The sequence below is a fragment of the Columba livia genome, chromosome 1 (assembly GCF_036013475.1).
Source record: "Columba livia isolate bColLiv1 breed racing homer chromosome 1, bColLiv1.pat.W.v2, whole genome shotgun sequence".
Lineage (NCBI taxonomy): Eukaryota > Metazoa > Chordata > Aves > Columbiformes > Columbidae > Columba > Columba livia.
The window spans coordinates 137,968,279-137,996,231 of NC_088602.1; the positions used below are offsets into that span (position 1 = coordinate 137,968,279).

Genomic DNA, 27,953 nt, shown 5'->3' on the forward strand with positions numbered 1-27,953 from the left:
AATCTTGAAAGTCTCAGCAACTGCAGAGCTGGCACCCAAAGTCCTGGATTGGACTCTGCAGCCAACCAGAGCTGGATTCAGTCTGTCACTAGGCCTCAGTTCGCAGGGATGACTAGCAAGGTCCTCTCCTAATGTCAGCCATGAGGAAAAGGGAAAGAAGGAAAGGGATGAGATCCTCGTGATCTCCCACTTTTATATGAAGTATTCACGTGAATGGAATGTTATACACAGTTGGTCAGTTCCTTGGTCACCTGTTTCTCTTTGCCCTTCTCATGAGATGTCCATCCATGCTTATCAATAAGTTTGCATTCCGTTGCTCTGTTTACCAAAACATGTATCTGGTTCTCCAGGAAAATGCAGCTAATATGAAGGCTTTAGCTAACAGGCAAATTCACTAAAAGAGAAACTTGTTTTTTAGCAAAACCAGGTCATATGGTCAGATACAAATAAGCTCTTCTGTAGGTTTCATCAGCCATATTGTCCTGCTACTGGACCTGATCAAGCTGTTTACCTTTTTCCTTCCACAAGAGAAAAGTAATGGTATTACATCCTCTGATAATGTTGGAATATTTATGGCCCAGTTCTCCTTCAGGGGCACAAGAGGGAAGCCTGACATGCCAAAATCAGTCTTGTGTGGGTTCACAGAGCACTTGGGAAGCCGAAAGTCCAAGCAAGTCTGGAGTAACTCTTGAAAATGCCTATGTGCTTCCCTTTGCTCTGATATGAAGGGAGCAAAGAGTGGCTCTCCAACAGAAGAAGGCCGTGTGAGGAAGCAGGAAAGTGCCTTATCAGAACATGTGTACTGTTGATTCCTTGAATTGTTCTTTAGTGGCTATTTTTATGTGAAGGCCAGGTGTGTGTGTGGGGTGTGTGCATGAGGTGTGCTTTGGGAATGTACGGGGAAACTCTGGTCGGGGGGGAGATGGGCATAAAATCAAATGCAGCTCTGATACAGAATTTACTAAATGCTGTTCTACACAAGACAGGATACTTCCTGCATGGGTGGCAACATCAGTTTTTGGAGAAGATGCATTTCAGATTTGTTCTTTTAGTACTGGCACACTGTATTGCGGATGAGGCTTTCCAGAATACATTCGAGTTGCCAGAGATCTAGTAATTACAGATTAATTTCCCAGCGTTTAATTCTTCCTGTTCCCTCTGCCTGGTGATACGAAACTGACTTTGTCCGCAGTTTCCAATAGCATTTCCAACTATATCTTCCTTTTTTTTTTTTTTTTTTTCCTTTAATTACAATATTTCTAGGTTGTGGCATGCACTTCTGCATAGGTAAGAAGGTTCTCTGGGTCTTTACTAATTTTGTTGTGCTTGTTACCTGCTTAGAAAATGCAGTTAAGTTTGCCTGTTGGTGAAGAATTTTGGGTTAAGTACTCAGTTACTAAGAATTCATGGCAGCTGTAAATCTGTTTGCAACCCACTTTCCTTTATCCCATTTAGCTCGTGCTGAACTATCCATTCTTCTCGATAGCATGGAGCTAAACACAGGAGTCAGTCCCTTAGCAGTGTCAAACCAGACCAGCCTAATTAGTGAAGCATTTACTGTCTCATTTGAAGATTTCATGGAGAACTCAAGAGTTGCTTTTTCTTTCTGGAAGAGCTCACGAGTTTAACTGGTACCTGAAGGAAATGTCCAGGGTGGGTGGTTGCTGTAGGGAGCTTTCCCTCTGTAATGGATGATGGAACAGGGAGGGCAGAGCAGCAGCACTGCCTGGTGGAGATCACTCTGTTCTCAGCCAAGTGTTTTGGGCCCCAGTGTGGCTAACTAGCTCTCTAAGGACAAATGAGTTAATCTCCTCCTTCCTAGCTTTCTCCTTCTACCAAGTAGGTAGAGTAGTGCTGGTCTGCTTCCTAAAATGCTCAAAGGACCATGAGTAAAAGGTGTAATGCAGCATCATGACTTTGTCTGTTGTTGACTGTTTTGTTATTACATGCAAAAGTGCACTGTGAGTTGCCCCAAAGACGCAGACCAGCCAACAGCCACGCTGTTCACTACCATGGAAGAACGATCATATCTTTCCAACACTTTGTGCTGTTTCAGGAGTTGCAGGGTTGCATGCTTCCTGCATTTGTGTTTGTGTTTATCTTAGTCTCCAGCAAGGGACCAGCCGCACAGACAATTAAGTTCCGGACACGACTGTGGTTTCGTTTTTGAGAGCAGTGAGTACCACACCGAGCAACTTCCCTCTCACACACTCTGTTTCCCCTGCGCCGCCCCGCATGGGAGGCTGCAGCTTCGGTGTGGGACACTCCGAGCCTCGGCGTCAGGCCCTTCTCCCCAAAAACTTCATCGTGCTTGCTGCAAGAAGATCTTGGAAGAGCTTCTGGAGAATTACTACGGAAGAGAATAGTAAGTTTGTGAAAATGGACTCTTTTGGGTGCTTTTATTTTATTTTATTATTATTTTTTTTTTTAAACTGTAGGACTTTGTGTCCACGTGGATTGTTCTTGCTAAGGCAACATTTCTTCTAACGCTAATGGGCAAAAATGGCTCTTGAAAAGTCCAGTACTAAACAAGGAAGTAGAAGTGAGTTTTAAAACTTGGACTCACAATGCTTATTCTCATTGTTTTTCTGATTTATTTTTTAAATTCTGGTTTTCTGAAGGCTGAAATATTACTCTTGACATCAACATTCCCACTTGGTTTTTGTTCCCTCCTTTGTGTGATCTATTTGGACAACTGTTCCTAGGAAATGTATTTAACCTCATGCGGAGTAGAGCTTTTGTCTTTTAAAACAGGAACTAAGTTGAAGGGATTTGGTAACACCGGTAAGTGCCTTGTGTATGCCAGCAACCCCTGGTAGCTCATTAATGCTTTATATCGTATATCAGGGATACCTGGGAGCTAGACTGTGTGAAGAATCCTGGAGGAAAAGGGAACTCGTCTGACCCACTTAGAGAATTAGTTGTTTTATTGGTGGTTGTTGCATTGCAACATCATGCAACCGTCTAGCTCTTGGCCTAAGAAAAAGTCACTTGTTGGCTGCCTCAGCAGGTGGCACAGGAGATATAGAACACCTCTTGACTTCAAAACAGAGAAGCCTGGACATCTATGGTGTTCTCAGAGAGTGAAGAACCAAATCATGGTGTTTCATCTGAATAGTCAATAATTAAATGTCAGTTTTATTTTAAAATGTCATAATTAAATACCTCTACAATCAGTATTCAAGCAGTTGTCTCCTACAATGATCTTTTCTCCAAGTACTGATAAATAATGCCTGCGGGAGGGGGGAGGCAGGAAAAAACAGCCTGTCACTCACAGCTCTGAATGGCAACTTTGAGCAATGGGCTGCAGAGGCTGGTTGTGGCAAACACAGAAGCTTGCACGTGAGAACCAAATCTCCTGTCCCTTCCTATTTCTCATGAAACAGCTAACCCCAAGAAGGAGTCCCAACCCAGTCATGTTCCATTTGTTTCCGCGGTATATTATTCTTTAAAAGGCTGCTGTCTAGGATCAAGCCTCACAGAAATTAAAGTTGCCACATGAACGCTTGCGAATGCTAATTATTACTAATAAGCAGCATGTCTATTAAATGCTAAGGAACTGCAGTTCTCAGGCTCTGAAATGGCTGTGGGAAATCAATGTCAATAAATGTGAGGTGAAACACATAGGGGGGAAAACAATACTAGCACTACAGATAAATGATGGGCTCTGAGTGGTGTGTTGCTATTTAGGAACAAGATCTTGGGGATATAATAGATAGCTCCATTAAAGTGTCTGCTCGGTGCTCAGTAGTGATCAAATAAACAAACAATGTTGGGAGTTAGGAGGAGGGGAATGGAGAACAATGCAGCAAACACTGTGGTGTGCCTCTCTAAATCCAGGTGTAAATCAGGTGTGGTTCCCAGCACTTCAGAAAGGCCGTGACAGTGCCAGAGAGAGTTCAGAAAAGGGCGACTGGGATGACCGAAGGTATCACCGAGTGGCTTCCCTGTGAAGGACGGCTAAGACGTAGGCTGTGCTTCCTCAGTTTTGGAAAGAGATGACTGCTGAGGGAATAGGATACTAACAGAGTAGTAAACATGGAGTAGTAAGATGGCAACGTGAGGAATGTGAATCAGTTGGTTTCCTTTGCACTGTGCATGGTGGGGAGTGTCAGGGGAAGCTGGCAAGTGGCATACTCCAGCAAACAACAGGAGGTGCTGCCTCACGCAAGGTAAGGCCACAATCTTCAGCCCCTAACTGCTGAACCTATTCAAGAGGTGGTCAGGAAGTTCACGGGAAGTAAATACATTAACTGCTTCTAGTTACCAGGGCCCAAGTTTTGGTTTAATAAGGCTGAGGTACAGGCTGATGAAACTCAGGAGATTGTTTTAGGGAAGTATCTGTAAGTGCTTGCTCTGTTTATGTTTTGTGGTGTGTGTTTCGTGGTCATTGTTCGTTTTGGTTGGTTGGTTGGTTTTGTTTTGTTTGTTTGTTTGTTCTCCCCCTAAGCTTCTGCTTTTGGGTGCTGCAAGGGACTTAGACACTAGGCAAGCTAGTCTTACCCAGTATAGCAATTGCAATGCTCTGAGGAGGACACACAGGACCGAGGCCTTAGAGGATATTAACTTATGCTATTGCAAGTTCTTAATATCAGGCCCTTTCATACAGGCTACTATATTTTAAAGAGCGGCTTCTGGTTCCTTGGCCAAACAGAGGCCAAGAAAGTGGCAGGCAGTACATCTGAATTTTTGGTGTGTAAGTAGTCAAAGAAAGTTCAAGACATACACAAGTTGTGTATTGCAGCAAAGCTGAGCTAGCGTAAGTTGTGGTTTACACAGATGATTACAGAAGACTTATAAGCAGGAGTTCCCAAGGCATAACGGCTGTCAGAAACTTAATTTAAAAGTAAGCTGTCCTTAGGTTGCTCTATATTAATTAAATCTTTTCTCTCAGTTAATTACAACTGCAGAGTCTTATCTCAGATAGTTTGGTTGTTCCTCAGGCACTAAATGACTCAATTTCTCCTATCTTGTTGTACCAAACACTGTTTTAGAGACAACATTCAGTTTTGCAGCCACCGTAATGAAACTTATTCTCTCGTGACCCTTTCCCCTAGTGGTGTGCTGGGAATTTTATATCTAGTTTGTTTTACCAGACTGATGTGCAAAAACATCCAATCACTGTTTTCTACCAATATTCTTGGCTCGGCAAAATCCATGTTAAAATCCATGTTCATAATGCATTTTGAGTGAAGCCTTTAGTAAATATGTGAGAGCTTGCAGAGCAGCACCATATTGTTTGGTGTATAAAGCTATCAGTGAGAGAAATGTAACTTTGAAGACCTTCCACAGGCAGGGTGCAACAGCATTTGCAGCAACTCCCTTGTTCCACTGTGCTTGTGGGGCTGGGTCACCGTAGCATCTGACTTCGGGCACCTGTCTTAGCAGCTGAGGCTGCCTCTTTGGGACGCAAATGAAGGGGGTAAGTGAAAAATGCAAGGCAGGGGTAGACCCTCGTTTAAATGCTCTGGATTGCCTTTTAAAGAACCATAGAATCATAGAACCATTTTGGTTGGAAGAGACCCTTAAGATCATCGAGTCCAACCGTAGAGGTGCATGTCCGTGTCCACTCATTGCAGAGTGAGCCTAGAGAGAGAGGGGTCCTAATACAGGCATCTCTGGTAGACAGTAGGAGTCCTCTCCTGTGTGAGCCTCTAACATGGACATCTCACTTTCTGTCAAAAAAGAACAAAAAGAGTCTGACTGCCCTCTCCTACAGTGGCCCTGCAGCACTGAACTTCAGGGAGAAGTGAGAGCATTTCTCACCTGTGAGGAGGTATTACACCAGGAACCCCATGTCCAGCAGCAGCAGCTGGGATTTGATGACTCAGAGGAGTGTAAAAAGTCTTACTGGTACAAAGGCTACAAACTTATTATTGTAGCCTTTGCTCTGGCTTTCACAGATTTTAGAACTGTTGGGAAAGATGAAATCTCTTACTCTTGCCACTGCAGATGCTGCCGTGACACAAACCATTGTCCAGGCCTCAGAGCTGTGATCCTTCTGTAGTTCCCTTCACCTTTGCAGACAACCATTTGTTGGTACAGTTCCAGTATGTAAACCTGGTTGCTTGTGCTTGAATAAACGTACATTTTGTTTAATAAAGAGCCATCCTACTTCTTTCATCATTCTACTAGCTGTAATTCTAGTATTTGCCAAGCTAAACCATTCTTGTTCTCCTAGTCTTCTGCACTTGACTGAAAAACCTTTACACAAACATTAAGATTGCAAAAGCAAGCACTTAAAACTGAACATTTTCTACCACGTGAGGTGCCTGTAAAACCTGGCTCTCTCCTGTGTTGCCTGTGCAAGCAGCATGGCACAACCTTACATACCCAAGGTTAAAAAATCAGACTCATCTCTGCCTGAACTGTACTTTGATTCACGGCTTCTAGAAGACTGGGAGATACCATTGCCAGGCTCTTATTCATAGATAGTTGCTGACAATAGAGATGAACTTCATCTGGGCCAGAACACATGGATGCCTGTGCAGCCTCTCCACCCAGCTCCAACAACCCCATTCCTTTCTCTGACTTCTGCTGTCCTCCAACATGATGCCTAGCTGGTTTGGAAAACCTCACCCTTAGTTTAGTGTTTGCTGTCAAGGTATTTTCACCTCTGTATGGAGTATTGTCATTCTGCTTTCAAGGACATCTGGGTGGGAAGGAAAGTCGTTCTCCAACCTGTGTTTAAAACAAAAAAATCTTTTAGAAGCCGTGCAACTTAATCTAGCGTGAAGATGGGATCAGCTACCCAGAAACATATCATTGTTTCCCCATAGCTATGCCAGCTGTTCTGGTAAAGGAAACTCCTTATAAGCTCATCTCAGTAATTTAACTGCTGTATTCCTGCTTTAATACTTAAGTATCGGTCGTTTTTATAGCAGATATGATATCTAGAAATGGAAAGTTTTTTAATTTCAGTTGAAACAGGATTTTACTAATATAATTCAGTTGAAACAGAATTAGATGGATTAAGGCAAGTTTTAGTACTTCAGGGCTTTTTTCCCCTGCATTTTGATGATTAACAGAAAAAAAATGGAAGATATTTTTAACTTATTTTTCTTTACACACATTTAAATACCTTTTCAGGTGTTTTTGGGTTTGTGGGATTTTTTTTTTGTTTGTTTGGGTTTTTATTTGTTTGTTGGTTTGTTTTTAAGCAATCCATCAGACATGAAATAGTAACCAACAAAAACCCTGCAGCTTGTTTGTTTTCTTCTTAGTACTAATTTTGATCTTTATGTGCCTTTACTCATGTTCCTTTTCCCACCTTATTTTTACCAGTTTGCCAGGAGTGAGAAAAGACAATGGACTCAGACTTCTTAAATGTGTTTACACAGCCTGCTGCACTTAATCAATTCCTAGATGAGATTGTCGTCGCTCAAGGTATGTACTTTATGACCCAGGACAGAAAAAGGCCCAAAGAATGACCTGAAGAACTAAGCAGAAAATGTGCAGTACAAATGAATTGTGTATTTTTCAGCAGTGGTCCCATGGTTTTGGCAGCAATAAGTAAGCTCTGTGTGTGTAGTTTGGCTGCTGACTCTCTAGAGGTGGATCATGAAGAAGCAACACAAATTCTAGCTGACTCTTTAACTGAAATTTAGATTTCACATAAAGGATCTGACTAAGTTTGTTTTCTTCTTTCCAGAATGGTCTGTCTAGGTCTCACTGATTTGAATTACATTGAAACATAATTTCCAACAGCAATCTTAGTAGTCTGACATACAATTTTCTCAATTATAAGGAATTAGTTGAAATAAAAAATGACAGTGTTTCTACATATGGCAATTAGTGCTATTGGGTAATATTAAACTGATAGCAGATTTTACAGCAAATTTGCATTAGTCATATCTGCTAATTGTAATGGATCTTTTTTGCTTCCTTTCACAGGTGAGAAGAAGAAAATCATAAAACCGACCTCAAGCAACAATCCCAAATTGGAAGAATTAAAATTGGTACCATTTCTTTTACTGTATTATTTAACCCCCACCTCAAGTTGTTTTAACCTGTTGTGTTGATGCTCAGCCCTGTAAATTACTCAGCTCTTTGCCCCCAGCCCGTCACTCACCATGGATGGGGATAAGCTCTGCTTTTGGCACTTAGGCTCCACACAGGTAAACCAAAGCTTTTGCTTAAGCACAGTGAGAGAGTGCCTGGAGTTGTACAGGACCATGCTTCAAATGCTCGTGTCACCCAAAAGTGGTCACTACTGAGGGTAAAGTGAAGTGTAGATTTAAAAACCGAGTTTCTTCCTGTATAATACGTCTCCTAACTCTGGACATGTGAATGAGTCACATCAGAAGTACCCAGCTGCTAATTCATTTGCAATAGCAAAGAGAATCCATCTGGAGCTGCGGACCATGACTGAAAGCAAACCCACATCAGCATTTGCTGTGGCTGAAGAGAGATGTTTGGATACATGAAAGCTTGCTGTCCTGATCTCATGGCAACAAGTTTTAGGGTTGCTGTGCTGATTTGCAGTGGTCTTCTGTCTTGTTTTCGACCTCCTGTCTGCCAGTCACCAGTGGCACATGGCTCAGCTGGGATGAGGCTGCTCAGGATGGCACAGAGCAGAGGGAGAAGGGATGAAGGGTGTGTGTGCGAGTCGCCACTGGAAGTCAGGAGAAAAGCTTTCAAGTTGTTGCATGGTACATTGTCTGCCTGAGGTAACTGTGAAGGATGAATCCTATTTCACGGGAAAGTACTTTATTTCCAAGTAATTTTGAAAATCTCCCCCGTGCATTCAATCACCATGTTTCTCTAATGGCACAGCCCAAGGGAAGGCGAGCACACTGAAATCTCCTGGAAGAAAAGTGGCGTGTCTCTTTTGAGACCAGCACTTCTTGTGCTACAGAGATACTAAAATTGTTATAAATTTTATGAAAACCAGCTTAGGCTATATGCTGATGTGCATATTATATGACATTCATAAATCCATAAACATATGTGTTTCTATATTACGTTTTCTTAAACCATTGTGCACATTTGATCAAAGAGATTTAATTTTTGTGTCAGGCTTTCATAATGTTTTTATACAAAAGAGAAAATCTGAAAGGTGATGCTGCAAAAAGCAATTATGTTGTCTACAGAGACACTGAATTTGTTCTTTCCAGACTGCCAAAAATGAAGAGCTTTCCTCAGTTTATGAAGATTCCTGTGAGCTACAGTGCTTAATCCATTTCCTGTCAGAGACTCCTGAAACAATGTTCTTCCCTGTCTAATTTCTCTTCTTTCAATGATGAGGAGGTGGAAATTGGGTCCCAAGGGCGGCAATCCTATGGGTGTCCATTGGTGCCACTGACTGTCTTCTTCATCAAAAGAGTTCATGGCTTCTCTAGAGAAGAGATTGGAATGGAGGAGGGGACAGGGAGGTGTCTTCAAGGGAAGAATAAGGGATGTAAAGAAAGTCACTTGGGAGAAAGACTGTGTTCCACCATGTTTTCATTTTGACGTGGCTTTGGGGAACTAGGGAATGTGAAATGGCTCACTGCAGTTACTATAAATATCAAACCACATGTAGAATAGAAGGTGGTTATGTTTGGAAGCCAGGAGCAAACTTCTTTAAGTATTCCTTTTCTCCTTTCCCTACTTATTCATTTTTAGACACAAGACCCTGCTCTGCAGCTGAGTGGGGTCCCCAGAGCCGGACTTAAAGCAGAGCTGGGTGGCTGCAGGATGGGGAAGGAGGCAAGAGAGCAAATGAGGGGTCTCATGGATCTGTACTCAGCAGCGCTTTCTGCTTTTCCAGCTTCCACCTGGTTGTACCGTGATGTTTGGGGTTCCGCTCTGTCCCTCGCACATCTAAAGCACCGCCAGGTCTTAACCTGCAATCATTAGTTGAAGAGCACAGCTTTCTGCTCTAGAAAATCCTTGTTACTTGGTAGCTGAGGAAGTACATTACAAACCCTTCAACAGCTTCTCCTTCACACATGTGCCAGAGCCAGGCATTTTTGTTTGTTGTGAGGTTTCAAGCATCTCAAACGTATTTTTCTCGAAATGGTTTTGTTTTGTTTTTTTTTTTTTTAAAAAAACAAATTTTGGCTAATTTACAGAGATCTGCTATGAATTTTCTCCTCTGTTTACAGCAAGTATGGAGGATATTATAGCAAACTCCAGATATTCACTTGTAGCAATAATAGCGATACGAGCAATACCCATCCCTCTTTCAAGAGGTTCTCATTAACAGCCATCTGGGGCTACTTCTTTTCAGTTCTGCTTCAGCAGGTCCTCTTTCCTTTTTACCAACATGTGGGCAAAACACGTGGTCGGGGAAGTGCTGAGGAGCTCCTTTGGTCTCCTCTGTAGGAGTTCAGTGCTCAGGGAAGGGGCTGCAACGCTCAAGGGATGTAACTGGGAATGTGGTTCCTTTCCAGTTGTAGCCAGCCCTTGGCTTCCTGAGCAGCTTCCCTTTGCAAAGGCAGGAAGGATATTGGAAAGGGTGATGGAAGGACTGTCATGTAAGAAAGTGAAATAAACAAAACACTTTTCTCCCCGCTACCCCCCCAAAAAATAAAATAGGTATTTGGAGGCAGATTAGTATAAAATTGAAAGAAAAAGAAAACAAAAATAGGAGAGGAAAGGGAGGAGTGCTAGTAACATGGATGACTACAAGAAACAGCCAACAGAATGAGTGAAGCCTCTTTTCTTACAAACTTTTGTCTGACGGTTGAATTTATGTGTGAATTCTCTGGTGTCAAATAAAGGCAGGGATTGGGAAGTGAGCTCTGCAGCCTTTTCCCTGATGGAAGTGGGAATAGGGACTGTCTCTCCACCTGTATAACTATTTCTACAAAATTAGGAAGTGTATGACTTGTGAGATGTCTCACTCAGTTGAAAATTTGCCCCAAAGTGGCCAATGAGCTCTGTATTGTTAGGAAGAACTAATACTTAACTTGTCTTTAAAAACAAACAAGCAAACAAACAACAACAACAAAAAACCCAAACCAAACTAATAACAAAAAAAAGGGACTAAAGAGAAATGTGAAATGCAGGAAGTATAACATTGAATGCTATACTGTTTAAACAATAAGAATGTAATTGCCAGCTGCTTTGTTTTCCTCCACAGGTATTGATTGACTGGATTAACACATCTCTGAAAGAGGAACACATAGTAGTTAGAAGTCTGGAAGAAGATCTGTATGATGGGCTGGTACTTCATCATCTTTTGGGTAAGCTGCTGCTTTGAGTTTATCTCACAAACACATTATGGAGGAACTTCCAGATCAAAGAATAAACCTCACAAATCACAATCGCAGTGATCTGCTGAAGTCTCACTTCTCACTAATGGAGAAAGCAGGGCACTGTGAGCCATCAGTGATAATGGCAATTCTGAACAAATGCCCAATGATCCACTGTTGTTTTTATATAATTATTTTTCTTCTGAGAAAGTCTTTTTAGCTGCTTGTTAACATACTAAAAAAGTTAACTTTGGAGTGTGAAATTACAGTGCCTCTGAAGGGAGGAAGGCCTTCATAAGCCAGGAGCACAAAGGTGACTTGTGATGCTACCAGAAACATTGGATGGAATCAGCATTATAGTTTATGTGTTTTTCTGCTTGGGGAAAAAAGAAAAACCCAAAACAAAAACAAAAAGGAAAAAGTTCTAGGTCTAAAGTACTGGGCTGGAACTGCTGAAAATCTGAGAGGCTCTCTACACTTTGAGGTGCTTGTATAAAGATGTGACCTTTTGGAACAGCTGTTGGTTCATTTCTATTTCTCCATCTCTCCTGTCCCTACTTCATTATTCTCTCCCCTTTCGCTCTCTTTGGCAAGTCTATCAAATCATACCTCCTTTTCACCAATGCTGAGGACAGCAGCGTGAATAGGATTGGCTTATTTTCATAGTTTACCTGCCTGAGTAATGAGCTGGGATTTCTTCTGTATATGTGAGCTGATATTACTTTTGTGCACTGTCTACAGGAAAGATTCACTCATTGGATTCCTGTAGCTTCCCGTAGGAAAAGGAGGAACGTGGCATTCTAGGGTTGGGGGATGATGCTACAAGGAATGGCTTGAGGGCTTAAGTCCTCTCCCTTTTACAGAGCTTCACTGATTTTACTGAGGCTTTCAGAGAGCACAAGAGTTTAACAAGGTATAAAGCTGTGGGTCCGTGGAAGCTATTGAGTCATAAAACATTTAAAACAACACTTTGGGTACTTTGCTGTCATTTTATATTTCTATTTTTTTTTTTTTTTCCCCTATGGTGGTGTTAAAATACATCCTTCTTCTTCATGTGGACTCTGTCAAAGAAAAACTAGGATCTCTCAAGCTGGATGTTGACAAGATTGCATTAACAGAAAAAAAACAGCGACAGAAACTCTCTGTGATTCTGGAAGCTGTGGCCAAGTGTTTGCAACTGGAAGAAAGTCAGCTGAAATGGAGTGTGGAATGTAGGTGCAGAAGAAAATTGTCCATCATGGGGCCTCCTCCACTATAAGACTGCCAAGAGGCAAAGGGGTGCCAGAAGAGTAACTAAATGGCTTGTTTTCCATTACTAGTTGAATCACAGGTGAAACAGGAATATCTCACCTGACTGGGTCATACAAGCTGCATTCTCTAAGTGTGTGGCTTATGGAACACTTAATGCCTTCAGCATCCATATGTCTCACAAAAAGGACTTTTAAGGTGTAGTACTGCTGAATTGTGATATTATATAAACCCCAATATGTGTTGTGACCCTCCATAACTTTGGCATCCTCTGCACAGGGAGAATTTAGGATACTAGAGTGAAGTTTAATTGTTCTGCACGCTAAACATTGTTTTCTTTCTTTGCATGGAACAGCTATCTTGACAAAGGACTTACTGAGCACACTACATCTTCTGGTTGCAATAGCAAAGCACTTCCAACCCAATCTGGCAATGCCTCCAAATGTCCAAGTGGAAACAATCACCGTTGAGGTAAATACAGTTTTAATATTTCTTACAGTAGATCCTAGAGACCTTTTGCAATACTTATTTTGCTTAGAATTAGGGAGAAATGTGTGTACAGCAGCTTGACGGTGCCTTTTAATTTCTGAGTTTGCTGGACTAGACTATCATTTTGGGCTCAGTTCAGATACTGTATCTTTAGAAGGGTAGAAACACTATGCTGGTTTTATTCCTTGATCCAAGAAAAAATGGTCCAAACTGAAAACACCTGTTGATTTCTGTAAAGAAGTAAAAAAAAGAAAAAGGAAATTCTGCTGTTATGTCTCTACATGTTTTAGAGTAGAAGCCTGCACTCTTAAATCATAACACTGGTTTAATGCTGAGGATTTATATCTTTAAGGGAAGGAAGTTTTTACCCACTCTGCATTGGGGTCACATTTTGTTGTTTTTCTCTACAAGCTGAGATCCACATGCTTTCTTCCTGTATTTTGTTTCTTAAAGTCAACTCTGGGACTTCAGGACAACATCAAATATCCCACTGCTTGGGATATAATTGCAAAAATTAGCACCACTGCGTTACAGGGTTGCAATTCCGTGGTGCTGGGAGCCCAGCACGTGGTTTGTATGGCATGACCTAGCGTTCTTCCCTTTTCAGAGGATCATAACTGGGACTGAAACAAAGTGTGCACTTGAGCTATGTGTCCAGAGGAGGGCCACAGAGATGATCAGAGGTCTGGAGCACCTCTCCTATGAGGACAGGCTGAGAGAGTTTGGTTTGTTCAGCCTGGAGAAAAGAAGGCTTCGGGGAGAACTTATTACGGCCTTTCAGTACTTAAAAAGAACTTATAAGAAAGATGGGGACAGACTTTTTAGCAGGGCCTGTTATGACAGGCCAAGGGGTGATGGTTTTAAACTAAAAGAGAGGAAATTCAGGCCAGACATGAGGTGACATTTTTTACAATGAGGGTGGTGAAACCCTGGCCCAGGTTGCCCAGAGAGGTGGTCGATGCCCCATCCCTGGAGACATTGCAGGCCAGGCTGGACAGGGCTCTGAGCAACCTGATCTAGTTGAAGATGTCCCTGCTCACAGCAGGGGGGTTGGCCTACATGAGCTTTGAAGGTCCCTTCCAACTCAAATTATTTTGTGATTCTATCCTGGAGGGACAGCTTATTCTGGGACTTGGTTCTGCAAAGGTTGCTGTTGTGGCCCCATCCCAGCTGACTATTTCAGCAGAGGAGTGGTCTCTCTGGTATCTAATGGGAGCCCAAATTGCGCATTGCTGCTCATACTCCTGTCATGTGGGTCTGACTGGTGGCAACCCAGACTGAGGAAAGCAGCCCCCCATCTAGTGCCTTATGGGACTGTGAGTTCCTCAGCTGCACAGAAATCAGGAGGGAATGTCCATGAAACCGCAGCACTGGAAAGAGCCGTTAACCCTGAGAGAGGGAGGAGCGGCAGTGTAGGTACGGAGTTGTGGTAAAGAGCTGGTTTCCCGTAGGATAAATTAATGGGAATGATAGTCATTAAGTCAAAAGCGAGGAAAGCCCATGAAGGCACAGCTCAGAAGAGGGGCTGAGGGCAGGATTGAGAAATGTTGAGGAAGCCCAAGGGAGACTGGAGAAGGCCTGGGCCTTTCTGTGACATGTGCCTGCAGGAATGACCTGCCTTGCCCTGGTGGGGCAGGTTTGGTCCTCTTCAACCATGAGTTGACCCAAAGGAATTGACTCAGTGTATAAACAGAGGGTGTTTTTCACTGACTAAAAGGGGAGAGTGGCAAACACCGAAGACTTTTCTGTAAGAGATGTTTGCCAGGTGCCTGAATAAAGCAGCAGGCATGCCCATCCTCTCCTGTCTCTTCAAACTGTCAGCTGGGTTGAGGCACTGGTTTTTGATGCTATGTGGAATGCTAACTTTTATACAGAGGAAAAAAAAAGATGCAAGGACATAAGCAGAGATCTCAGGTGGCTTCAGGAATAGTAAGAATTGCTAACCTATATCTAAGCAACCCACCAAACCTAGGTCCTCTGCATGAGGGATCCGATGGGTGGCAGGCCATGGCACAAGGTAATTATAAAGCAGAAGTGACCACCTCCAGTGCTGTAAAACTGAAGAGTTCTTAGTGCAGTGAGATGCACAAGAAAATCGCTGCTTGCCCAAAGCAGCTTGATGCATCATCGAAACTCCAGGTGAACACGTCAACCTCTGAACTTCACCAGCTGAGGCACCATGTGCTTGTCCTTTAGCTTCCTCTGATGGAGAAGTATGTAATTTCTGGTTGAAGAGTGAGGAGAGAAGAAGGTAGCAGCAACATCCAAAAGTACTAATTGTACTGAATTTCTTGAATAAATGCTCTCTGGTAACCATTTCAGGCAGCAAACAGGTCATGAAAGCCTCCTTAATGCTTACGGATTTTTTTGTTTAACAAAACCAAAAATATTTATTGTCCTTTCAACAGAACACCTCCAGAGGATTAAAGACAGTAAATGCGGTGGAATATATCACAGAAAACAAGTAAGAGGGGATATATCTGTTTTTTACACTGTCAATCAAAAAGGAAATATTGTGGGTGTTTTCCCCCTTAGAAAAAATAGCTGTGATCATGATGATGACAAAAACCATAAACCCAAGCATGCATATGCATGCAAACCATTTCTCTGATTTCTTTCCTTCCCCCCGCCCCACTTCAGATTCAGTATTATGCTATAATGCCCTTCTTTATATAAACTTCTCTAAAATAATGTGTATGATTATTTCTGAGGCTTAGTATTTGCAATTGCCATGAAATATCATGAAAAATATAATAATAAAAATACAGTACTGTAAATTTACCCGTCCCAGACTCAACTGGAAATTTTCTAAAGCCACAGTGGTTTAAATCTATTTTTAATTTGTTGCTATTGCGACATTAAACAAAGAGAAAGGAGGCAGTTCTTATTTTACTGTGAGAGAAAGGCTTGAGCTTGCTGAGTTCATGAAATACTGTCATTATTAAAGGAGTTAAGTAGTAGGATGCCATTTACATACTGAGAAAATATGGACATAATTCCGAGAACTAGAAATAGATTTTCCTACTATCATCTTTTATATACTAGAACATTTTCTAACTCTAATATCATGAGTAGCTTATTGGAAGACAATATTAAGGATTGTGTTTATAAAATAAATGTTCATTAGTCTGTGGGCCAGTTGAAATCTCAAATACTTCCAAAAACCTACACAGATATACAGTATACTTTAAAATGTCTGTTAAAAAGTTACTCTGTCATAAAGTTAATGGCACTTTGTACTGTATCTCTTGCTTTGCAAGATAGCTGATGGCCCAGATAAGCTTTGCTTGTGAATAAGATTAGTTCTGCTGAATGCTTTTTCTAATTCTTGCTTTTTATTGCATTACAGGGAGAATTTAGAAGTGCAGTCAAGTAAGTACTGGCATTGCCAAGTTCAGTGTTTCACTATTATGTGCTATTATACACCACATTCTGATCCATTTTTGCTTCGTGATAAAATCAGTATGCTCCCATTAGAGTTAATGGAGATTCCTGGATTTCTCCCAGTGTTTTTCTCCAAATGCCTTCTATTAATATCTGTTCATATGAACACTATACAGTTTGGGAATTAGGTGGTCACTTTGCCCATGGACTGCAGGAAACAGATTGGAGGTGAGACAAGAGATGACAGAGTAGGTTGATAACCCAACAGAGAAGACCTGACTGAGGGACAAAGTGTATCTGGGATTTATGCCTTGACCTCATTCACTGTTGGAACTGTTTATGAGCATAATGGCTTGAGAACTGTGCTTCTTGTTGTTACCAGTTTCAATGTTTTAATAGTTTCTTTTCTGCAGTTTGAAAATGAGATTTTGATATCTACTGGTTCTTGATTACGGACGGCAGCTCAGTAAAGCCAGTGTCCCTTGAGATTTCACCCTTAGGGCTTTTGAGGACTGTGAAACACCTGAGGTGAAAAATGTCCTTGTGTGCAGAGCCTGCAGAAGGCCTGGGCGCTGCCCAGGCTTCAGTGTGAGCTGCTCTTCCTTGCTCCAAAGGAGCATGTTGCATCCCCAATGAATCAATATAACTGTTTTAATTCTCTGCTGTGCCCTTTATGTTAGCATTTTCATCCTTTGCAGAGGTGCAAACGATATCATTTAATACATATTTGCCACTTATTCCACTGAGTGGCTTCTGTTGTGGGCTGAAATTGTGAAAAAAACCCCACAACAATCCCAACCCTGTAATTAGGTGTTTCTTCCAGTGGGCTGATTCTGCTGGAAAGAAAAATCTGCAATTCACTCTTCAAAAATGCTCCCTCTGTCTATTTTTAACAACCAGCTTGCTGAACAAAGAGAGAAATCCTGAAGCGTGGCTCCAGGAGAGGGCTCTCTAGTTTGGGAGACGGTTGCAGGTTTCAGACTGTTGCTCTGTGATTTGTTTGATGGATTCACCTATTCCCTGATGTTGCTCCTGCAGCAACCCCCTAACAGGGAGAATGGAGAAGCCTGAGGAAACCCGTTTGCAGCGGAGGCTTCTCTGTCGCTGGCTTTTGGGAGGAAACTTGCTTAAGCAAAGCTGCCTTTGCTTTCCTGCACCGTAGAAATTGTTTCTCCGCTTAGTTATGCTGCCAGAGTGCCCTTGATTTTTAAAGGTGTTTCAAATGCTTTGTTCATGCTTGAACCAGAGCAGACTTGTGGCCAGGTTATTGCGATGAGATGTATCCTGCTCTCACTAAACCTGGGCTGAAAATGGAGGTGGGGGCGGGTGTTCACAAGGACATCAATGGATCTTTTTTCCTTTGAAATCTTTAAACTCTTGCTAGTTGTCTGGTGCAGATTTGCTGGCACCGGCTTGGAGCTTGCCTTTAAACTGGATGGCAGTGCTGGTTGTTTTTGAAGTCTGTGAGTTTTCAGAGGGCAGTGTCTCCAAACCCGATATCTAGTTTGCTTTTTTTTGAAGCAAGGTTTGCTTGTTTGTTTTTTTTTCCCTGCAAATTTGATGTAACTGTCATTTCTGTTGGGGAAGAGCAGTAAAATGTATAGCTCTTCTCCGCTTGCAATGTTTTATCCCAGAGGTTCAGGGTTAAAAAACACACTGAAAAGAGGTAAACTGTAGCGATGTGAAACTTAGCCATTTCTCAAACTGGTGGCAGCACAAATCTTGAGAACCTCTGAAGGCAAAAATTACAGAGCTGAATAAAGTAAATTGTTTTCTCTGATGTAGTGAGGCTGAAGGGAACCCTGTCACCCTGTCCTCTGATAAATACAAAACCAGGATTTTTCCCTGTCTCCCTGTGATGTTTTTCCCTCTTGGCTTATTAAGGTGTGAACACCTTTCTCCTTCTGGAGCCACTTTAAACTTCTGATCTGACAGCTATTCCAAATAATACCAATTAATTTTGTTTTGATACAGAAGATGATGCCTTTGATGAATTATTCAGCCGTGCTCCAGATAAACTGGATGCTGTGAAAAAGGTAATTTACTTTTTAACAGACATCAAAATTTGTAAGGTAAAGCATAATTCATTATTTCACTGAAAAAAGTTCTCTCTTCTTCCACCCTCTTCTGTTTTCTTTAGGTATTTTTGCAGTTTGTCAACCAGCATGTTGGAAAATTAGGATTGAATGTGAAAGACATCGAATCTCAGGTAGCCTGCTCTAAGCTGCATGTTAACCACGTTTTGTCATCCGAGTGTTTCCTCTCACCATTAGGATTCCTCCTTTTTGTTGTAGTAATTTGAAACTTGGCAACATAACAATTCTTTGTAGCTTCAGGTTAAGATATCAGGCTTCAGACTCTGACGTTTCTGAAGCTAATAAGTAGTGAAGAAATGTGGCTTTGTGTTGAATGCTGCCCTTGTAATGCTACAGGGGGTAATTTTCAGAGTCTGCCCAACCACTACAGGTGCTCTTTTTGTCAGGATGGAAATAAGGGTGTTCTGACAATTAAACTGAAAGCCAAGTTAGTCGCTGGTGCTTAGTGATTTTTAGTGTTGGATTTGCTGCACGGTAGAAAGGCCTGATTGTCATTGCATTTCCATGTCCCATCCTCTGAACGCTGAGCTTCTTTAGAGTCCATGAAACTGCAGAAGAAGTGCTCATGAGGCAACTTGGCATCACCTGCCCCAGTGTGGTGGAAGAGGCACTGCAGCACCTTGGCGGCCGCTGCCTCCGGGGAACTGCAGCATCGTCTCCACACCTCTCCAGGGAGCTAGCGAGCGATGGGAAATGAGCTCAGGGACTTACATCCCTCCTGGCTTCTTCTTCTCTGCCTTTGCAAACATGCAGGCAATAACTGCAGGAGAAATCAACCCACACCTCTTGCTTTGCTTCAGGCACTCAGGACCTCGGAGTGGTGGCGGTCGCTGTGATTTATGCCCCGTGGATGAAAAGCGAAGCTGTGCTCTGGTGCTCTTCTAGGTTTTCGTGGTGGGCAGCTATAAGAAAGGAAGTTTCGCAAGTGTTTTGTTATAAATCTCAGACGCTAGACACAAGTTACTTTTATTTATAGTTATATGCTCGTTGCTTGTGGTTGTCTGAAGTCTCTTCACATCTGGAATAGTTAGTTTTACTAGCTGTACTTTCACAAGGTCGTATTTTTACTAATATGAACTTTGGAGCCTTGTGTAACTAAATATGATGTTCACTGTAGAAGAGGCTGAGGAGCTGAGTCATCAGGTTGTCTGCTTGCCAGTGTACTATTTAAATTCCTTTATTGCTAGAATGGCATTTATTGGAGTAATTTACTAAAAGCTAACATAAGAAATAATGTTCATTCTTCATCTAGTTTGCAGATGGAGTTATCTTACTTCTGTTAATTGGACAACTGGAGGGTTATTTTCTGAATTTAAGGGATTTCTTCCTGACTCCAGCCAGCAGCACAGAGATGGTAGGTTGTTATTTACTTACTTAGAGCTTGAGGCTTCAGACTTCTTGTGTGTTTAATGCTTCTGTCTGTCAGTGAAGAGCTCTGACTCTTGCTCTAGCTCTCACTGCTGCATATGAAGTTGTAAGCATGCACAGGGTTTGCAGGATGGTGGTTTGGGACACTACAAATACATGCACTTGATGCTGTAAAAATACCTTGGAACAGGTCAGTGCTTTCTCAAAACTTAATTATTGTCTCATGGGAGGCAAACTATTGTTACTTGCATTTTTTAGGGAGATACATGCTTCTGAAGCCTTCCAGTGAAATACAGAGGCTCTGTGTGACAAGGAATTGGTATGCTATGTCCTGGAAGTCTGTCCTGCAAACAACATTTTAAAATGGTTATCACCTCTTGCATAGCAGAACTGGATCTCTATAGGTTTCCTTACGCTTTTCTAAAAATATACCTTAATCAAGACATGACCAGAGCATTTTGAAGTCCCCCTATGGGCTTAGAAAGCTCTTGAGAATTTACATCTTTTCCTTCCCAGAGGCAGGGAGCTGTAACCTACCCAGCCAGACTTGCTTGACTCCTTTACCAACCTCCATCAGGCAGATTTTATCAGTCCTTTAAAAGAAAAGGGTGGCATCAGCCAGAAGGTAGCATGTGATGGGCTGCTGATGTAAATGCCTCCTCCACAGATCGAGGATGTTGATATATTTTGAGATATTTAAGATATTTTCAAATTGCCTCTGGTGTGGGTAGGGATTTTTCATTTGGGTCACTGAATAGCTCTGAAAATCTTGAAACTGTAGCTATTTTTCCTGGGTTATATTCAGTTATATTTCTAAAAGTAAAATGTGTCAAATCCTTTTTGCTTGAGAGCTGCCTGAGAAGGGAATGTCTCCTCTGGCGTCGTTTGCATTACAGCTTCCCCACACAGATGAAGGTTTTGTTTGATTCCCAACCTCACCTCAGTTAGTACACCTGGACAATATTTATTTCTAATGAAAATTCTCAGAGATTCCATGTTAATTAATAAAGACTCCTGTGGAGCTTTTCATCAAAATATTTAAAATCATAATTGCCTGAGACCTAGGTTCAAAAATCCATTGCTGTCAGTTGATGACTGTTTAAGGTATTAGGAAAATTCAGAATTTTTTTTATATCTAAGATGAATAAGAACTGGTAAAATATATTTTGAAGGGTTGAATCAAACAAAATCAAAGCATTTCCTTAGAATCATATAATCTTTTCAGTTGGAAGAGACCCTCAGGATCATCGAGTCCCACCGTAACTTAACCTACCTCTAATACTAAACCATGTCCCAAAGGACCTCGTCTAAATGTCTTTTAAACACCTCCAGGGATGGTAACTCCTTGCAGTTGTTTTTCTTCCCTTTATCCTCCTTTACTCAGTTTTCAAAATTGTTTGCTCCTGTCCATTGACTTGGAAATAAATTTTTAACGTTTTAATTAACTTTATTCAGAGGAGGTAAACTTTTATTTGTATTTAAAATTTCATAGATAACCTTTTTCTTTTTGCATCAGCCCTATTCAAGCCTCACAGATATCTTTCAAGAAATTAGTTACCGCTACATTTTAGGTACAAATCAGAGCTCACACTTTCTAGTTCTTACCCTGGACACACTGGTCACTGGCCTTGGAGAAGTATATAATGGAGTTGTGTACTGGTTCAGTACAATTCTCTACATCCTAGTAATTTGTTTTAGCAAAGTTACTTTCAAGTACTGGGTTTGTTGTTGAATGGCTTGCAGAAGTTGTATTTACCATTTGTTTATCTTCTGGTGTTCATTACAAGATGAAAAGCGTGATGCCAATATAACTAAAAATACCAAGTGACCATAGTTCAGCTGTCATTTGTACATAAAATGTCTTTCAATTCCTCTGTGCTTTCTAACTCCCTGTCATTTTAGACATTAATTGGTACAGTAAAGTATGAAAATGTAACCTTTGCTGAGATTTAAAACATGTAATTTGTGTTGTAAAAATGGTGACAACTACACACACCATTATGAGTGGTGCATCGAATTCCATTCAAGTGGAAAGCTTGATGTTCATAGCTGGTATGTACACCTCGTGAATCACAAGGAGGGGAAATTGGGATGGAAGCAGTGATAGTGAGGAAGAAATAGAAACAAGAAATAAGTGTGGCAGAACCTCACGTTACAGGGACAGAAGGGGTGAGGAAACCAGAAATTTGGGAGATGACCCACCTACGGGTTCAAGAAGACAACATGCTGTGTGGGTAGTTTTGTTGCTGGTTTTCTGGCTGTTTATTGAAATTAAAAAAAAAAATGAGGGGGAGGAGGGGTTTACAAGTAACTAAGAAAGTCCAGCTCTGGGCACTCATTTGTGTAGAAAAGTAAGTATTCTGGGGCAAAGAATATAATAATGAAATAGGTCAGGCTGAAATTAGGGGTGAACTTGTGTGTTTGGGAGATGAAGAAGATGATGAAGGAAAGTCCTTGTGCTTATCACAACTGTGCAAACTCAGTACTTTTGCCAAAACAGGCCCAGACCTGAAAGACCCTACATGTCCTGACCTCTGTTCAGTCATAAATCCCGGAGAATTGTTGGGCTCTTTTGAGTCTGGAAGCTCAGCTAGATGAAATGACTGATTTTTCTGGACTGCCTTTCTTTAGTAATTATCACTATTTCTGTGTGAAGATTTGTTTTGAAATGTGCACACTATCATTCCTTGAAATCTCATATATGCCAGAGAGAGGGAAAGGTGCCCTTTTTACCTTTACTGGTTCATTAAGGAAACATTTGATGTATTCATTCTGATCAGAAAATTGTGTAGATCTGTATGAGCTTAAGCTCTCCTGTCTGCTGGCTATCAGAGAAAGAAAACAAGCCCGAATTTGAACTGTCAGTCTCAGTTACTTGTAAACCACAGAACCATGTAAAACATAAATCTATCACCTCGCTTCAGAGCACACAGTTTTTGCTTGGCTTATGCGTGGGGGACCTCTGTGCTTATTGTCAGAAGATAATAGGGAACAGCGTAGCAGCGGTTATGATGTGCCTCCCAAAGGATAAACTGCTCAGTAGCCTAAGAAATGTATGAAGAGACAATCTGAAGTTCATTCAGGTCTTGTTACTTCATTAGAGGAAGGGAGCTTGCTAATTACCAGCTAAGTAAACAACTGCCCTTAAGCTGTTAGAAGCTACTGATGGGATGTTATATTACTTTAAAAAAATAATTCCTGACTACTGCATATGTGTATGATGCTGCTTTTATGTGTGAAATGGAGAGAAAAGCAAGTGAGGAAAAGACAGGAAAAAACCCCAGCCTTCATTCATAGACATGAGTTTAATTCCTCATGAGTAATTAAAGGATATCATCACTACTATTATCGTTCATAGACATCTTTGTATGTTAAAGCATAAACTTGTAGCTTAGAAATATAGCTGATGGGAAGATTTCCAGTCTTTGTAATTCTGAATGTAATAGAGAAACCTTTTTCCTTATGTATTTTTTGTTTGTTCCAAATGTGGTAAGCATATGGACATCGTTATAAAGGGAGAAATAATTTCCATGCATCTATTAGATCCAGTTATGAATCTAACCTCTTTCCCCTGTAGAAACATCCATTAACACAAGCCTTTCACATGCAAAGTCTATTTTTAAATAAATGGATCCTTCTACCCACCTCATGGGATACATTTTGTTGGAGATGGATTTTATGTGATAATTGGTAGATATTCTGAAGAGTACTCCATCAAACTAAGTATGAATATGAGTACATGTTTATGAATCAGTATCTTACTTCAGCTACTAGAGAAATAAGTTTTAAAACCTCCTGGCCGCTGCACCATTGGGTGGAAAATATCTTCTGTTAAGCTGATATCTCTCTCTCATTGACAGCTTCACAACGTTAACCTTGCATTGGACTTGTTGACAGATGGAGGTCTTCTGAATTTTTCTGTGAACTCTGAAGGTGAGTCATGACACACAAGCTTGTCTGGAATAGATTGGCTAATATCCTGGTTGAGCAAAAGTTATAGTAGTTGAAGAAAGTAGGTTCTGCAGTGTGACACTGACACATTTCATTATATGGATGTTCCATAGCTCCTCATTCAGAATGAAGAGTAATAAAGCTGAGAATTGTTTTGAACACCTGATATTTTTATACTAAAAATGTTGTATTTTTATAAGTTTAGTAAATTTATACTAAACTTGAACTGTTTAGTGAGTCAGTATTTGTTAAAGATTTAAAATAGCGGCTGCTCCTCGGGACATTACCGCAGCTGAGCTGGAGGAAAAGTTATTTTCCTATCTCATAAAAAGTTTTAGTGCATTAAAAACAAGCTTGCTCCTGTGGTAAGATACCTCGCAGAATATGTTCTGAAAATCAGAAACACTGACTGCTGTATTCAAACCCAGATCAGCTGGTGGGTCAGTCTCCTGAATGTGAAATACGTAGGTTTTAGGTTGCTATTCTGTCTAGTTCAAACCTGGGAGCTGAATGTTGATCTCCTGGCTCCAAGTGGATGCTGAGTTAAAGTCCATACATGCTGCTTTCTCTTGCCTCAGCACAAAAAAAAAAGAAAAAAGAAAAAAGAAAAAAAGTTTCCTTTGGAAGAGTCCAGTTTTCCAATTATAAAAATGCACCACATAAAAATTTACCACCTCCAAGTGGGATGAGGGATATGGCTGCATTAATGGGTGGTTTCGTGACTTCTCAGCCTGACCTCTCGCAGGGCACATAACCTCAACCTGTTATTCCTCCACCAAGTTCAAAAGCTTGTTGCTGAATAATGAATTAAAATAATTTTTAAAAGCAGAAAACATCATCACTTTCTCTGCTAGTTATTCATAAGCAAGGGGGTGCATGTGTTCAGTAAGTAACCCGTGACATCATGGAGAAAGAGGGGTAGAATTTAGGACTTTTTTTTGGTTTTTCTTTTGTTTTCTTTTCCCACTAATGATTTGGTGATGTTGGAAGTTTGCATGATGGGCACGCACAAATTGTGGGCTTTATGCCATATGACACAGAGCTAGGAGATTGGAAAGCTATTTGTGTTAACTTTGGAGTAATCTGTGCAAGCTCAGGTCCCCATGCTGAGATCCACCTTTTGTATGAAAGAAGTTAAACCCATGCTTGCTTTCCTTCCGTCTGGCCATTCTGCACTGCCTCAAATACGGAGTCGATCAGTATAAGGAATACTGGTGCCAATATCTGCAGGGCCTTTAGCTTCACTGGGAAAATCCTCAGCTAGTGATTGAATTGAATATGATTTAGGGGTACTTACTACAGCTATAATATTTAGACTGTTCAAGGATCTCATTTACTAGTGTTTCATTGTTAGTCTTTCTCCTGGTGATTTACAGCACTGTAAGAAAAACAATGCACTCTTTAAATCAGTTACTCTCTCCCATTGCAGTTATTAGATATGAGAGCAGTTTGTTTAGCCAAGAACATGCAAGCTAAAAACTAAATGAAAAAAAAAAAAAAAAGCAAGCAACCAACAGCAGCAAAACATGATGGAAACATTACAACAAAAAAATAAAGTGTCAGGTAATTCCCAGCATGATTCCTGTCATAGAAGAATCATAAAATCTATAGCTGTAAAGTCCTTTTAAATTATCTACTCTGCTCCCTGCAAGTGAAGAATGATTTCTTACTGTGAATTATTTATCCTGTCTTCTAGCAAGATAGTGCAGTGAAGGTCCTTTTTCCTAAAGTGCATTTAATAAATAAATAATTTTCTAGCTCTATAGTTCCTGTTTTGCTTCTTGTTACAGCTAGATTATCTAAGTTCATGTTAAAATTGGGGAAAGGTGGAAGATAGTCTTTGGCAGTCGCAGTCTCTTTCTGTTCCAAGGACTGCTAATACTTCACATCTGGTTTTGTTGTTTATTGTGTATCCACAGATATTGTGAATGGAGATATGAAGACTACAATGCGTGTTCTGTATTGTTTGTATTCCAAATACAAGACCAAAGAAACATGAAGAGCAAGGCCAAGAACTTGGGCTTTTTTTTTCCCCCCCTAGCATGTCATGCTCTGATTTTCGGTTTCGCAGCTCTGTTTGCCACTGTTTATGTGCATGCACTTGTGTTTGACACTTGCTGTATTAACATTGTATATGCAACTATGTATTCATGCAAGGCTTCACAAATCACTCTGCACAACTGTAAGTACGTGTGTGTCCAGGGCAAGTGCACTGTATGATTCTGTGGCTGTAGCTCTTGCTCCAGCCCCTTTCTCTTATTCTTTCTGAGCCCCTCTAATGCTGCAAAGTGCTGCAATGTGTGTTTATTGTGGAGTCTGGATTCTTTGCTTCTGGAGATGAATTTGGAAGCTGTTATTGCAACCTCCCTACTTTCCTGCTTCTGATTCACTTTGGAAACTAGAGGAGTGAAAGGTCCACCATGGCGTCTCTGGAAAGACTGAAGACACGCTTGAATCCCAGGTTCAAAACTTTCTTTAGATGGGTGGCCGTCTGTTGTAAGAGAAGAGCACATGGATTGGACACCAAATGAATAGGTAGCAGAAATGAAATTTGAACTTGCCAAGTGCTTGATACAAGTTTTACCATTTACCTGCTGGAGTATCGAAAAGGGACACAGAATAACATGCTGATGTGAGACTGTGCAGTAACAGAGGGATCTCCTGCACAGTTGTGGCAAGATGTCCTTATTTCCTTGTGAAGCTAACACCGAACTGTGGCCAGCTCCAGCCTGTTGCAGCCCTAATGTAATGTGTGGTTAGCAGGAATGCTGATTCGTGTGTCAAGCAGCATATGGGAGTGAATAACACGACCACACTTTCTCTCTGGTAAGAGGCGGATTGATGCTGGCTTCCTCCACAGCTGGTAGAAGTAGAAGCCATCACGGATGGCAGTAAGGAAACTCTCAGTTTTTGTCACTTCTGACAGCAAACTCACACTGTAGGGATTCTCAAACTCCTCTGAGACTTTCTTAGCTGAATTTGTCCAGCTAACATCCCCAAACATCTCAGAAGCCTCCTCTGGATGCAGCAAGGCTAGCTGCAATTTATGTTAGCTGTCACTGTCAGAGGTCTTAAACCATAATTCCTTCAAAACCTCCATCTACTCCCTTGACCTGAAAATGATGTCATGTTTGCATTGCATAAAGCTTGAGATGTGATTAAAAAAAAATAATTTTGATATTATTTTGGCTTCCTTCTAAACTGATTTAATTTGCTGTTGTCAGTGCCTCTGACATTTGATCTCTGGTCTGATCCTCCATCTGTGTGTTAAGGGGAAACCAAAGCTTGCCTCACGCGAGTGCTGGCATTTACAGAAGAGAATTTGTTGTGTCTGCTTCTGGATCACACGGCCTAAGACAGATCCTTAGATAGTAATGCTGAAAAGTCTCTGAGTCCTGCCTTTGAAAATGGCAATACTGGACAGCTGCTGGAGGAAAGAGTTCTGCAATCTGTCCTGGGCCTAATCCTTTTTGTACCAATGATCAGTTTGTTATGTTTTTACAGAGAAAAATCCAATGTGGATCTGCAAGAAGTTTGCTTCTCTAGCAAATGTTAGTTGTGTGTGCTGTTTTGAATGATTTAAGTGAGAAATACATGGTTTTTTGTATGCAAGTCTCCATAGGTGTCTTGCTTTATTTCTTAATGCGCTTCCAACAATTGACTGGGAGACCTGAGAAGTTTGTTCTTGCTTCGCAGATCACTGCTGCTGTTGCTGTAACATGGCAGGTGAGTTGTAGAATCAATCATTATTGAGCAGATAAAACTAGGATGTGGCTTGTGGAGAGCAGGAGGGCATTTGGTGGTGTCACAGTGACAACGTGGCTGTTTCCACTGAGGAAGCCAAACTGAACCTCTGTCCTGGTTTTGGTCACTGGGGGTCGCTTCCAGTGCATGACTTCAGGCATAACCTAGAGGCCATGAAAAAGTCTGTGGTGGGGGGGATGGGTGAGTGCTGCCTGGGTTGGATGGTTATTACTGCTCAAGGAAACAGCTGGATTTTCCTCTCTGCGTTTTGAGTTTTGTGGTCCACTCCTTCTACCAGTAGACCTGGTGCTTGTACTTCTGCAGACTCCTGGCAGGGAAGGCAGGGAAGTCTAGTTCTTGGTATTTAGTAAATGAAAGGATCATATTCCCTTTCCAGCACCAGCTTGCCTAAACCTGTTTTGAACAAGTCATTCTTTTGAAAACATACAGGGGAAAAAATGACAGCCAATGTGCTTGAATCAAAAATATAGCG

At 41.3% G+C, this 27,953-nt stretch overlaps 1 protein-coding gene across 1 annotated transcript; it reads left to right on the forward strand.

The window, feature by feature from the left end:
• The first annotated feature begins 2,129 nt into the window (after positions 1-2,129).
• On the forward strand, positions 2,130-27,328 carry PARVG (parvin gamma). Its single transcript, XM_005508844.4, has 13 exons — positions 2,130-2,365; positions 7,285-7,386; positions 7,894-7,958; positions 11,069-11,171; positions 12,251-12,391; positions 12,784-12,899; positions 15,326-15,381; positions 16,267-16,289; positions 18,276-18,337; positions 18,442-18,510; positions 19,650-19,751; positions 23,626-23,698; positions 25,636-27,328. Exons 2-13 carry the CDS (start codon positions 7,308-7,310, stop codon positions 25,713-25,715), a joined length of 969 nt encoding a protein of 322 aa, XP_005508901.2. The 5' UTR covers positions 2,130-2,365; positions 7,285-7,307; the 3' UTR covers positions 25,716-27,328.
• The last annotated feature ends 625 nt before the right edge of the window (positions 27,329-27,953 follow it).

Coding starts and splice junctions, on each gene's coding strand:
- PARVG (XM_005508844.4), top strand. CDS start 7,308: ATGGACTCAGACTTCTTAAATGTGTTTACACAGCCTGCTGCACTTAAT. Junction 15,382..16,266: donor GAATATATCACAGAAAACAA/GTAAGAGGGGAT, acceptor ATTGCATTACAG/GGAGAATTTAGAAGTGCAGT. Junction 18,338..18,441: donor AACTGGATGCTGTGAAAAAG/GTAATTTACTTT, acceptor TGTTTTCTTTAG/GTATTTTTGCAGTTTGTCAA.